At 39.4% G+C, this 14,353-nt stretch overlaps 1 protein-coding gene across 1 annotated transcript; it reads right to left on the minus strand.

Annotated features, from left to right (window-relative positions):
- Positions 1–8,149: 8,149 nt before the first annotated feature.
- XB5802829.L (amphinase-4-like L homeolog) lies at positions 8,150–14,112 on the minus strand. The gene is made up of 2 exons (XM_018259962.2): positions 13,961–14,112; positions 8,150–8,833 (listed from the first exon to the last, which is right to left on the minus strand). The coding sequence occupies exon 2, from the start codon at positions 8,819–8,821 to the stop codon at positions 8,324–8,326; it is 498 nt and encodes a 165-aa protein (XP_018115451.1). The 5' UTR covers positions 8,822–8,833; positions 13,961–14,112; the 3' UTR covers positions 8,150–8,323.
- Positions 14,113–14,353: the final 241 nt, after the last annotated feature.

Consider the following 14,353-nt stretch of genomic DNA (forward strand, 5'->3'; position numbering starts at 1 on the left):
AGCTGCCTCACCGGTAAATTTGCAGAGAACTACCGGTATTAGAAACTTTCTCAGCACAAGGGGGAGAGAGGAGAGGAGGCGCCGCCATGAGCGATGCATGCTGGGAAATAAAGCGACATGGGGGCGCAGCTTGACTTCCATGATCCCACGGAGTGTGAAAGTCTGAGGTAACCCCTCTCCCTGCAGTCCATCCCTCCCTCAGCCTGCGTCAACAACGCTGCCGCCTCCCAGGGATGAGGTAAGGGGCTGGCAGGAGGCGAGGAAATTGCAGGCTCCCAGTTTCCAGGAATATGGACAGCTACCTTCCCGCCACCTTTACCGACCCGCTGGTTCCTGCGTTCCCCGCAGCCTGGGCCTATGAACGGAGCGCCGCCGGGACCCAGGTAAGAGCAGGCGCACAGCAAAGTCCTACGACTGGGGCCTTTTCTTTCTAAACAAGCTAACAGTACAGGGAGCGGCTTAAAAGAGTGCGGTGGTAGCAACAACCACTACAGGCCAGGGATCCTCCCTCACTTGCAGGCCTGAGCAACCCTCCAGGTGTTCCCTGTCACTCAACCCGTGTATGTGCCAGTTATTGTTGCGCTTGTACCTGCTTCCCTATGTTGTGCAGTTCCTATAGTGCAGCTGGAATCTACAGGTTGGACACCCTGGCTCTGCATTAATATATGTTATCAGCCTTGTCATTATTGTGTGGGGAGTGTGTGTAAATAGTATATGTGTGTGTCTTTGTATGATGGTGTGGGTAGAGAGTTTGTGTGTGTATATAGTATATGTGTGGGGAGTTTGTGTGTATAGTATGTGTGTGTGATTATTTTGTGGGAAGAGTGTGTGTGTAAAGTATATGTGTGTCTATGTGTGTATAATTCCTAGTGGAAAGTATATTTTGTCTCAGCTGAAAAATATCTGTAATATAAATCCACTGGGGGGGACGACAAATTTTCAGTGATTTAGTTTGCGCTGTAGTGATTGTAGCATAAAAGGTCTTAGTTGTGTCTAGGCTTATACACGAGTCAATAAGTTTACCCAGTTTTTCTAGGTAAAATTAGGTACCTCGGCTTATACGCGGGTCGGCTTATACACGAGTATAGACGGTATTGGGGGGGGATGGGTACTATGTACAAATAAATAAGTTTGCGGTGCTTATCTAAGAATAGGTTTTCTCAAAAAAAAAAAAATTTTAAATGAAGTGTAAACCTTTAAAACAAATCAATGTTTAAAATCTCTCAGTGTGCTTAGCAATTGTTCAGACATGACATGAGGACAGTCGCCTTAGGTTTCTCATGTCTTTTTCTAAACAGAGCAACCTCGGGACAGTCCTATTTTTGTTCAATTCCCTGGCTGTATCACAATAAAAAGAATGGTGGTGGTGTTACAAAATTCATTATATAAACAGGATTATGGAGAGAAAATGTTATAATGCAGATACATGTGATTACTCATTGAAGGGAGTGAGGGTCTAAAAGTCTTGACTTGGCTCTTATAAGCATGCTCCTATCTCTTTATAATGTAACATGCGTCTCAACCCCATTCTCGGAGCTCAAAGAGTGAAGCTTTTAGGCACACACCACAGGACAGGGCGCAAAGTGAAAACATTTGGCACTGTGGTTTTTTTTTTTTTTTGTGCACTTAGCATCCTGCTCCACATTCCAAAATGAGGTCTGTATAGTGCAGAGATGATCTTCCCGCAAGATGATTATGTTCACCTTTTAAAGGTACATGCAGGTGGCTTTTTGCTCCCATGATAAACTCCATCCTATGGGGTTTTTAAAACCATATTTTTCAAATTGTGAGTTCTAACTCACCCACTTATAAATACAATTCTAAAACTCCCATAGGAATGAATAGAATGTGGGCGAGTTTTTTTCCCATTAAGCTCTAACTTCACATTTTTTGATAAATCTGCTCCCTAATATCTTAGCAGTTACTTTTACAGTAAGGTCACCAATAAACCGGAATCTATAAAGCTTGCCAGCATCATACAGTCTTATGTGGAAATGAAGACTGACACTGCTGTATTATGCATTCTTGCAGCAGGTACAAAATCCATGTAAAAATACAGTATGTATGTACAGTAGAGCTCCATGCCAAACTGCTAGCAAATGTCATCAAATACAATGTGCAATGCTATATTATCTGGATATCAGTACAGAATGTTTAGTTTTCACTGCTCCATTACCAGTTCATGACCAGACCATACAATTTGCAGGATTCTTATAACAAATTCAATACAATAATAAAAGGGACAGGGGTTATTGTAGACCACAAAGAACTTAAATAGTGGGGAAAAAAATGTTTTTTCTAGGCCCCCATTGCAGCCCCCCTCAGTACAAAATCATGGGTTGCCCATAATGCATGTGAATTGCAAACATACCCTCCCAGGCCCCTGTATAGAGAGAGCAGAGCAGGACCCCTTCCTGCAGCCGAGGGGTCTGCTTCGTGCTACAATTACGCTATTATTTCAAGCTACCATTATATGCAAAAGGGTAAACTGCATGCACTTATAAGAAATAAACAAACAATAAAGATGACTCAAAAGTATAAATAAAAAAAAGAGTTCACCTTTCAGTCACACCAGTATTATGGTCCATCAACCCAAGCACACAAGACAGAATAAATGAAAAAGATCTCACCTTGGTGCCAATATCCCAGTGTTGTGTGCAAAATAGAAGTGGCAGGGCAACCAGTGTGATTGCTGAGACAGTGACCAACCAGTGATACTGTAGTTCTTTCTCGTGTTTATTGTAGGCAGGGATATGGTTGGGCATAGTCATTTGCAAAGATTCTGGCTGTAACAGCATCCTTATATACAGAAAGTATCTTAGGCATCTCACCCTGTGTTACTGGAAAATGGGAAATAACAGTTGTTTAGTGCTATATTTTAGCAGCTATGTGCTGGCAGTTATCGGCTAACTAATACCGCTGCATGTATTGCATGTATCTGATGATATCAATGGGAGACTGTCACTACTATTTGTTGGAAATAACTTCCATATTATTGCTGTCTGTCAATAAATGACCAGAACATCATATCATTTGTTCTTTTTACTACTTTAAAATACTGTTTTAGTCACAGTCGCCAAAATGATCCTGCTGTTCAGGATGTGCCCGAGTGCCCCCCACCACCACCAAAGAAAATTTTCTAGGCCCCCCGCACTCCTTTTGGCACAAAATCACGGGTCATCTGCAACACGCGTAATCTCTAACCCACCCTATATATATATATATATATATATACATCTTAAGCATGGCCTCACCCTATATGTTACAGAAAAAGGGGAAGTAAGATGTTACATCTTCTAGTTGTTTATTGCTATATTTTGTCACTAATCTGTTTTTTGTATAAGCTACCGGTGGTCAGCAAGCAGGATCACATTCTAAAGGTGTGTGTAGGTAAAATGAGTGATTCACTGATTAAGAATAGAACGATACCTTAAAGATGGCGCTAAAGGCTCTTGCTATTACATTGTGCAGCAAACCAGATCATGCTTGATTTTACCATTTACTGTATAGTAGGCAGGCTGGACTATGTATCCTCTTTTGAAAATCTTCAGTTCATATAGAAAGCTTTTCCAGGGGGTTGGCCGGTTGACTTCTTGCCTGGACTCGAAAATGCCTGGTCATGTTGGTATCACTGCTGGGTCACAGCTTTTGTACTAAGTATCAATAAATCACCTGTTTTATCTAAATGTATGTGTGGTCACATTCAATCACTCAAAAGAACCCTTCTCAATACATCATTTATCAAAATCCCAATGAAACAACCTACATATGAACCTCTGGTGTCCACTGAACAGTTTGATACTGATTATGCAAAGGTTTAATGAAGTATGTGGCATTTAGCGGCCCTCAAATGAAAATAGCCCATATGATCATTTCAGCTACTACAAAATCAACACATTTACTGCTTTTTTTTTGTTAAAAATTTCACCTGAGAAAGCCATACATTGTTCCAAAGTATAAACTCCTCTGTATCAAAATGGGTAAATATGTCTTTCTACTCTAATCCAAACCACAAAGCTTTACTAAACTTTTGGTGAAGTTTCTGAAAATGACTTTTTAGCATCTTGTCTCCCACATACAGTATCAATAGGTACAGCGCTGTATTTGGGTCTGAGTGCACCCCCACTTTGCATGGCTACACGTGACATCACCTCCAACTACACCTCACTACAATGCACCCTATACCATTCCCCCCCTCAGCTCGGCCCCTGGATTTAATCAGCACGTTTCCAGGTGGAGGGGATGGGGACATTTTTTAATTTTTATTGACCCAAACATCAAAATAGTGCAAATAAATTTTCTTGACTGCCAATTTAGCTTCTGCAAACAAACCATACTGCCTACATATTTTGTGTTGTAAGACCACCAGTTTGAAGACCCCTGAAGACCATATGTTTTTGGAAAGTGCACATTCTGATAAATCCAAAATGGGCATTGTTTTTGCTCCACACCACTAAACTGCAACACTTTCCTAAATGTATTTATATATAAATATATGACATTTCTAGAAATCATCATAAAAATATTGCACTTTGTAGCATTTATCTCACACCATTTCTTACATACAAAGAGAAAACAAGAGACTAAAAAGATAAATTGAAGAGATAGTGATAAAAAAGTGTGTGTGTGTTTGTGTATGCATGTGTGTACACTTGTATATGTATATGTGTATGTGAGTGTGCAAAAGTGTTAGCGGTAAGGATTTATAGTGAAACATACTTTTCTTTTTTTTTTACACCATGGGGCACATTTACCTAGGGTCAAATATCGAGGGTTAATTAACCTTCGATATTCGACCGTCGAAGTAAAATACTTCGAATATCGAAGTCGAAGGATTTACCGCTAATCATATGATCGAACGATTTGTTAACAAATCATTTGTAGGGGCCCATTTACTTAGCTCGAGTGAAGGAATAGAGGAAAAATAGTTCGAATTTCGAATGGTCGAATATGGCTACTTCGACCATCGAATGGGCTACTTCGACCTTCGACTACGACCTTCGAATCGAATGATTCAAACTAAAAATTGTTCCACTATTCGACCATTCTATAGTCGAAGTACTGTCACTTTAAAAAATTCTTCGACCCCCTAGTTTGCCACCTAAAACCTACCGAGGCCAATGTTAGCCTATGGGGAAGGTCCCCATAGGCTTCCTAACAATTTTCTGATCGAAGGAATATCCTTTGATCGATGGATTAAAATCGAACGATTATTCCTTCGATCGTACGAATAGCGGTAAATCCTTTGAAGGATTTTACTTCGACGGTTGAATATCGAGGGTTAATTAACCCTCAATATTCGACCCTAGGTAAATGTGCCCCGTAGTGATGATCACATTTTATTGCCAGCCATGGATTTGCGGCATTCTGCACTTCACCATCTGATCATTTTTTTCATGAAACTGCTGCAAAAAATGTTGCCTAGACAAAAAAGTCGCCAAGACAAAAATGTTGCCAAGACACCAATTGACTTTAATGAATTTTGACAAAAAGTCACCCCCAAGAAAAAATTCAAATTGACTTTAATGAATTTGGAGTGAGAAAAATTGTTGCTTGTGTAAAAAATTGTCTCTCTTTGAGTAATTATAGATCCCTTGCCCAAGTATTTATAGCATGCTAGACAATAGTCACTCAACATGATGTAAAAGGTAATTCTTCAACACAGTTTTTTTCAGAAATTGCCAATTCACTTCTCTTTTAGATTTTTGGTTTTCCATTTTGTGGGATAATCAGATAACTATAGGGATCAGTATATCACCTGTTTGTTCACTTCTCTAAGTAAGCCTTTTAACTAAATATTCCCTCCAGTGAATAAGGACATCTCCCATCACTGTTTGTAAACTTTGGAGCATATACCCTAGGGTCCTCTGTGCCTGTACATGTTCCTTTGTGTATACTCAATCTTCTAGGAAGATTGCTAACAGTGTGTTTTTCTAATACAGCCTATCCTGAGGCTCATATCCTCAGTCTCATATAGACTCACTTTAATGTGACATAGGTTATTTTCCCTTCCAGGTCACACACACACTGAAACAAAATACTGTTCTAAGCACAGTTACAAGAATGATCTTGCTATTCAGTTGTTTAACTATATTGACCTGGACCATCCACCCTCAACCCCCCACCACCACCACCACCACTATTCTGGGCACTCCCTGCAAATCACAGGTCACCCTTAAAATGATGGCTGACCCCAATGTTATTAATAGGGAAAAAGATAAATGTATAGGCCAGTATTTTTTTCCAGAAAAGGTGGCAACCCTAATCACCCCCAACATACATAAATAGTGATGAGCAAATCTGTCCAGTTTCGATTCGCTGAAAAATTCACAAAACTGCGAAAGAATTCTCGAAAGGTGAAATTTTGTGAAACGCATTGAAGTCAATGGGCGTTTTTCTCGCTCAAAATGCATTGTCAGTGGGAATCTTTCTTATGGCGATTTGTTTCAAAGGGAGGTTTTTCTTTTTGCAACTTTTTTTGTCCTAATGCATTAAAGTCAATGGGCGTTTTTTCTTATGGACGTTTTCTCACGGCAAATTTTCTGCAGCGAAGTTTCGCCACAATTTTGGGGGGAAAAAAATCACACATGCTGAAATTCTGAATTTTGTAGCAAATCCATGGCTGCCGAATAAATTCGCTCATCACTACATATGAATCGCAAACCTACGTACCCATCCAAGGGCCACTGTATAGAGGAAGCAAACCCAGGCTCCCTCCTGTGGTCGCAGGGTCTACTTTCTCTATAGTTACACCAATGCTGCTATTGTTTAAAGATACCATTATTTGCAAAAGGTTAAACTGCATGCACTAAGAAAAATACAACAATATAAATAATGAGACCCCCTCCCCCTGATCTCCTATCACCTACATTCCCCTGGGTTATCCAGCAAATTCAATGTGCACATGCCCAGTAAGCATTCAGGGACATCTGTTGAACATTGTGCATATGGGCAGCGAGCATTCAGCGGCTTTACACGGGTATGTGTGCATTGCAGTAACATCACTTCCAGCCCAAGATTAAGTACCAGAGGGTATTAAACGCGTAAGGCAGAATACGATGTGGTCTGTATGCCTATTTTTTTAACATGATTTTTGAATAAAAACATACTTTTTACTATATTATAGAGTTTTGGGTTTGGAGCTGGAGGTATGTCCCTTATCCGCATAAACCCCAGGTCAGAAGAATTCCAGATAATAGATCCCATGCTTGTATTATGCACTTATAGGATGAGTAAACCTTAAAAAAAGAATTGCCCAGAGTGCTCTTCTAAGCACTATTACAATTTACCGTAATTATTTATTTTTTTTTTAACTGCCGATATAATGAATGTTGTAACAACAGTGCCGCCTGCTGGTTCATTCCTGTAACTGTATGGTCAAAGACATAAACCTTAAGAAGAAAAACAGAAGTGTTTTGATGTTGCTCTGCTTAGGGAGGAGATGGCAAAAAGCATCGGAGGCTCCTGATCTCTTTCCTGATCAGCGCAACATCAGAACACTTCACTATTTATCTTGTTGACTGTATAGTTACAGGAACTGACCTGGAACTTAAAGGGGTTGTTCACATTCAAATTAATTTTACAGTAAGTATGATGTAGAGAGAGTGATATTCTGAGGCAATTTGCAATTGGTTTTCATTTTTGTGGTTTTTGAGTTATTTGGCTTTTTATTCAGCAGCTCTCCTTTTCTCTACTCTCTTGAGATAAAATATACACCTTAAATGAACTGTAAACCTTAAAAACAAACTGATGTAAAGTCATTAGAAATTGTTGCTCTGTTTAGGAAAGAAATGTGCAGTAGCATCTGGAGCAGCAGCATCTGGACAGTCCTATTCCAATTTCCTGACTATCCATGTCCACAGTTGGAAAACTCACCAGCAGATTGTGCTGTTGTCACAAAATTCATTACATTAGCAGGATGGTAAAGGGGCAAAAAATATGGCAGTGTGCAAAGCGTTGAACTTACTGCAAGAAATGTTATGTTCATCTCTTAAAAATACATGTGGGTGGCTTTTTGCTCCCATAGTGTTTGCAGGAGTAATTAAATTAACTTCTATATATAAGCAATTCTTTTAAGGCATACAGTGAGTCCCCACAGCAGTAATTTGGTATATAGGCCCCATAAGTACCAAAGAGAGGCCAGATTTGGTTAAAATAGAAAATGTTGCTTTTATTATTTAGAAGTCAGCCAATGGCAAGGTTCATTAAATTATAATTATGTCTTTGGTTCAATGTAAACACAGGTCTGTAAATGACTAAGGTACAAGCATCTGTCACTATCAGTCCCTATAGTTTTAGCTCTTGATACTTTGGTTTCTACGTATCATCTCGTAGCAGAGAGCAGAATTTGGCTGAGAAGGAAAACAGTAATTACTATTAAGGCGCATGGAGAATATGAAGCACAGAAGCCTGATTTGTACCCAGCAAAGTGCACAGGGTAATTGTTTTCACAAGTGATATTAATGATCCCAGTTGTTCTTGTTTGATTATAACCACAATTTGGGAGTCTTGCAGTGCGTCCCATCAACAAGCAGTCGGTGAGAGGCAGCGGTTCCTTACTGATTACAAATGTAGATTTAACAATCCCAGCGCACATCTCCTTCACCTTTTTACCATTGGTATCATGAATAAAGGTGTTGCGGAATTTGCAGTTATTTTTAAACCGGATGTTTCTGTCTTTGATGGTTTGGTTACAGTTTGTTTCAACTCCTTCCTTAACAATGTGCTTTTCCATAAAGGCATTGATATTCTGGGTATCGGATGGGAGAGAAAAGATGAAGACAATGCAAAGCGTGAACAGAAAAGGTGAAACTAGTACCATAATGTCAGGAATCTGAAAAAAGAGACACAGAGCTGTTAAGACAGTGGCAGTTTTGGTGAAATGAGACAGTTGGCATTGCTAACATATTTTATGCCAAGACTTTCACAGACAATGTGTTCTGAAAAGTGTATCAGATTTATCAAAGAGCAAATCTGCAAAATCAACTAAGAACCACTTACACATGAATCCATTTCTAGCAACTCCATTATAACTTGCCAGATGACAAATATGAAAAGCTACACATAAAATAGGAAGAAATAAATTATTGGTTACTAAATATTACAAATATGACAAATGGAAGGAATAGACTTCCTATGCCTCAACATAGCACAGTATTTTCCAACACCTCTTTTTAACTCAGGTCCACGTTTGTCTTAATCACATCAGGCTCCAAATGCATTTTGGGAATGAAACAATGAAAAAGCATGGGTATTGGAACACCATCGAGATCAGGAGAGCATCCCAGGCAGAATGCATATACAATAAAATAACAGAAAAGGGATACAGAAGCTACGTTACTCTTAACCAATTTAAAATTAAAAGGGACACATAGTAGGGATGCATCGAATCCAGTATTTAGTTAGGTATTAAGCCAGAATTCTGCCTTTTTCACCAGGAGTTCGCTGAATCCTTGTGCCTGGCCGAACCAAATCCAAATCCTTAAAATCATGTGACTATGTGTCACAAAAGTTTTACTCTTTTTCTCTCCCCCACCCTGATTTGTATATACAAATTAGGGTTCAGATTCAGTTCCGTATACAAAGGATTCAGGGGTTCGGCCGAATCCAAAATAGTGAATTTGGTGAATGCTTAACAAATAGGTTCCAAAAAGTCTGTAGACAAAACAAATTTTTTTTTTTTTTTTTTTTATAATCTCTTTTATTTTTCAAAAATAGATACATTGACAGAGGATAACGTAAATATCTTTTCCAGTATAGAACAGTGAAAGTAGAACACATCAGTACAATTCCATGTAGTATAACATACATTGAACTTATTGTTTTGCTCAAGGTTGCAGAAACGAATCCCATGGGGCCCAAATTTGCATATGTCTCTCTACCCTGTCTTCCAATAAAGCCGTTAAATATAACATATTCTGTGTTTGAGTAATTTTTGCAATGACAACATGAGTATCAATAGCGTATTGTAGCCAGTGTTTCGCTAAATTGGTTCGTGCAGCAGCTAAGATTTGTCTCATCAAAGTATTCTGGAGTTTCGTAAGGGACTTGGACGGGCAGGCTAAAAGAGCCGTAGTAGCTTCGGGGACTATATGTGTGTGAAATACTCAGTCAATTAAGTTATAAATCTCTGCCCAATATTGTTGTGCTACAGGACATGTCCACCAGATATGCAAATAATCCCCAACTGCTGTACAACCCCTGAAGCAAGAATCGGGAGTGGAAGGATCAAAACGATGTTTCCTTGCCGGTGTAAGGTGCCAACGCATCAGCACTTTATATGTGGATTCTCTAATGGCAGTATTAGGGGATATCCTGGAGACAGTATTCCATATTAGTGACCATTCCTGCTGAGGTATAGAACGCCCTAAGTCTTTCTCCCAGTCCAGCATGTATTTAAGGGGCTTTTCCACATCCATAGAGACTAAATATTTATACAGTAACGAGATGGTGCCTCGCAGATTCCCAGCTCGTTGAGAGCAGGTTTCCAACAAGGTTGGAGGTCTAGATTTAAAAGAGGGGTCAACAGAGCTAATGAAGTGTAATAATTGCGAATATCTATAAGTCTCGCTCTCCGGCATAGATTTTACAAATTGTAAGTACTGAAATGACTTAATACCCATAGTCAGTAACATATCTTGTATTCTATTGATACCATTTACTTTCCACCATTGAAACGCCGAAGTAGCATAGCTAGGGAGAAAGAGCGGGTTATTGTGTAGCGGGGTGAGAATACTATGAGATCCAGCCGGTTGGAATTTCCCGCGGCTGTCGTGCCATGACCAAATGGTGTGTTTCAGCACAGAGTTAAGCACGGGGACAGATTTAACTTGTGTTCTGTCTGCCCACAAATAAAAAGACAGGTCAGTAGGGTGTGCTAAAAGTGTCTCTAATTGGACCCATCTATTCTCGTGCGGTGGTAGATGCCATTGGGTGGTCTGGGAGATCCTCGCAGCTTTATAATACATTAATAAATGTGGTAAACCTAGACCACCTTGTAATGGAGGCCTATACATAGTTCTCCTATTGATACGTGGTGGTTTATGGGCCCAAATGAATTTGTTAATTTTAGTCTGAAGATAATTAATATCTCTTATCTTAATCGTCACCGGTAGTGTACGAAACCGATACAGAATTCTGGGTACTAAAGTCATTTTTACTGAGTGGATCCTCCCAAACCACGATATAGCGTACCGAGACCACTCTTCAAGGTCCTTCGCCAATTTTTTAATTAGGGCGGGGTAATTACATTTGTAAAGAGACGTATATACTGGTGTGATATTAACCCCCAAGTATTCAATGAAGGAATGTCTCCAGATAAATGGGAAATTAAGTTCCAATAGTTTAACTATATGTTTAGGGGTGTTTAAAGGTAAGGCCTGGGATTTAGAAATGTTTACAGACAATCCTGATACGCAAGAAAATTTGTCCAATAATAGAAACAAATTGGGTAAGGAAGTTTGGGGTCTGGTAATTGTAAGGCAAATATCATCTGCATAGAGGCTAACTTTAAAGTCCACAGTTTTTATTCTAATACCCCCAATATTCTGATCCCGTCTGATCAATTGAGCTAGTGGTTCTACAGCCAAAGCAAATATCAATGGGGAGAGGGGACAACCCTGGCGTGTACCACGCAAAATCGGGAAGGTAGAAGAGAGGAGACCCATGCATTTAATTTTCGCTGTGGGAGAGGGACAAAACAAATTTTAACCTCACATCTTGTAGTATAGCAGAATTAATATAAACACCCAAATTAAAAAAAAAAAAAAAAGGAGGAGGATCTGCACACTCTGTTAGTAGTGATTATATGTTCTTTTATTTTACATTATATAGCATCCTATGTGATGTTTCAATGATATAGTGCAGCGTTAGTGTTACAACTTAAATACCCACCCCTTGTGAATTCTGGCGCCAAACTGACGTCACCAGTCCTTATACAGTTCATCGGTTCAAAAGTCTTTTTCCTTTGCCATTTTGATAACCATGTAATATTTCTTCACACCACCACCAGGTGTCAGTGTACCACTCTTTATAAGTGTAGATTGTGTCCATTTTAAAAAAAGAAGACACTTTGGGGCAAATTCACTAAGATGCGAAGTTGTGCCAGGCGCAACTTCGCCGCACTTTGCCAGGCGTAGTTTCGCCAGCGCTTCTCAAATTCACTAAAATCCGAAGTTGCGCACAGGGGTAGCGTAAGGTTGCGGAGTTGCGCTAGCGTTGTTTCGCTATATAAAGTGAAGTTGCGCTAGCGAAGGCTAATTTGCATACGGCGCGAAATTCAAATTTCAATGGAGGAACACGTATCTGCACTACAAATGCCTAGAAAACCTTCAATTCTGCAAATAAAAATTTTATTTTGCCCTACACATGTGCCCACTGTCTAGGTAAGTTGCCATGAGTCAGGAAATGTAGGGGGGAGGAAGGGGAGCCCCAAAAAATTTTCGATCTTTTTCAGCCTATCAGCCATCATGTAGAAAACACGCCAGCGTTTTTTGGGACTTAGAAAAAATTTTGACTTTTTTTGAAACAATCCCTATCTACTCTATTGCGCTTCGCCAGGTCTGAGGTGGCGAAGGAAGTCTAGCGTAAAAGGTAGCGTTCGCTACACTGCGCAAGTTAGTGAATTTGCGTAGTTGCGTCGCTAGCGAAGATTCGCCTGGCGTAAGGTTGCGAAGTAACACTAGCGAAACTACGCCAGCGTTCGTTAGTGAATTTGCGCAGTAGCGAAAATGCCAAACGCTAGCGAATTAACGCTAGCGTTCGGCGCTTCGCGCGTTAGTGAATTTGCCCCTTTGTCTTTACAAAGAAACAATAAATATATATATATAGAATAATATATATAAATAAATATATATATATATATATATATATATATATATATACATACAAATAATGGCATATTAAAGGAATCGATATTAAGACAAAAGTGTGCTGGTTTTACTACTACAAAGCAACACAAGCCTTAATACAATATACAAATATGGGATCATGTATCCGGCATTTGGATTATCCAGAAAGCTCTAAATCAGGGGAAGGCCATCTCCCATAGACTCCATTTTAAAGGGCTGCTGCCTGCATGATGTGATTGTGATATACTGAGGTCCATATAATGGAAAAAACCCTTATCCGGAAAAACCCAGGTCCTGAGCATTCTGGATAACAGGTCCCATACTTGTATATTCACTATGTTTTCTGTACCATTTCTAATGGAAAATTAAAAGTTATAATCACTGCAAGAGGGGTGCTAGTACTCAGAGATTAAAATCTCTAGCCTCAAACCCCAGGCTGTTGCTTCTCTTCACTGAAAATCGTGCTGCTGGCCCTAGGTACTATCCTAGTGAGTGCTGCACTGTGCATATGGCAGTAGAATGAAAGCAGAAGGTTTGCACAATTGCGCATACACACCAGCCCAGGGCAGCAGCAATGATCCCAAAGAAAGAAGTAAACCTGGCACAATTGTTTTTACTATAGATATCCTAAAGAGGTTTAAGAAGAAATAAGGTCTCACTAGAGTCTTAGTTTGAGAAATACTGCTGTGAAAACTGTACTGCAGAAGAGAGGTTGCCCGGGGCCATGCATTTACATCACTGTATCTACCCTCCTTGTATTCTGGAAGGTAAATTAAGCAATTATAGGCTCACATATAAACTGCTTAGAGCTACTAGCTGTGGGCACCAAAGCCCTCTGTCTAAATGTCAGCAAAATGAATTCATATTGTGTCACACCAACATTTGCCCTTTACGGTAACAGCTTTTTATCTTTTGCTCCTGATTTTTTTAATCATCTTTTAAATGAAATGTGTCCCACTATTATAAATATGAAAGATCTCATGATAGCAAACAGGCATATATTTACATATAATACTATGTACAGAACTCTGTAATAACAAATGTATCATTTGGAGTACTACAATGCTCTTTTTGGTGCTATTAATAGATGCTAATTAAATAGGAAAACTTACACAATGCCTCTCTTCTCTTTATAAGATTCAGATTTCCCTGGAGTTCTAAAATAAGGGCTGCCTCTGCCTTTCCTCCGTTCTGTCGTTATTTTCCTCTTTTGTCTGGGAAGTTACGTAGTAAAGTCACTGCCCCTAACACACAGCTGTGAGCATGCTCCAGTATAACAGTGTAACATATGTTCTTATAGGAATTCCTAATCTAGACTTTACAGAATGTCCTTCACTTTATAAAGCCATTACAGCTCCATCTTGTGGCCACACTGTCTATATACATTTACAAAACAGCTTTCCATGAAAAAGACTGAAGGACTTTAGTTATGCAGATAAGTAAGATTTTAGCCTTCCCTATGGTTGTTAGTTCCTCTTTCAGTTACACTCCCATAGGTATGGGAT

Source organism: Xenopus laevis, chromosome 1L (assembly GCF_017654675.1).
Source record: "Xenopus laevis strain J_2021 chromosome 1L, Xenopus_laevis_v10.1, whole genome shotgun sequence".
NCBI classification, from domain to species: Eukaryota; Metazoa; Chordata; class Amphibia; order Anura; family Pipidae; genus Xenopus; species Xenopus laevis.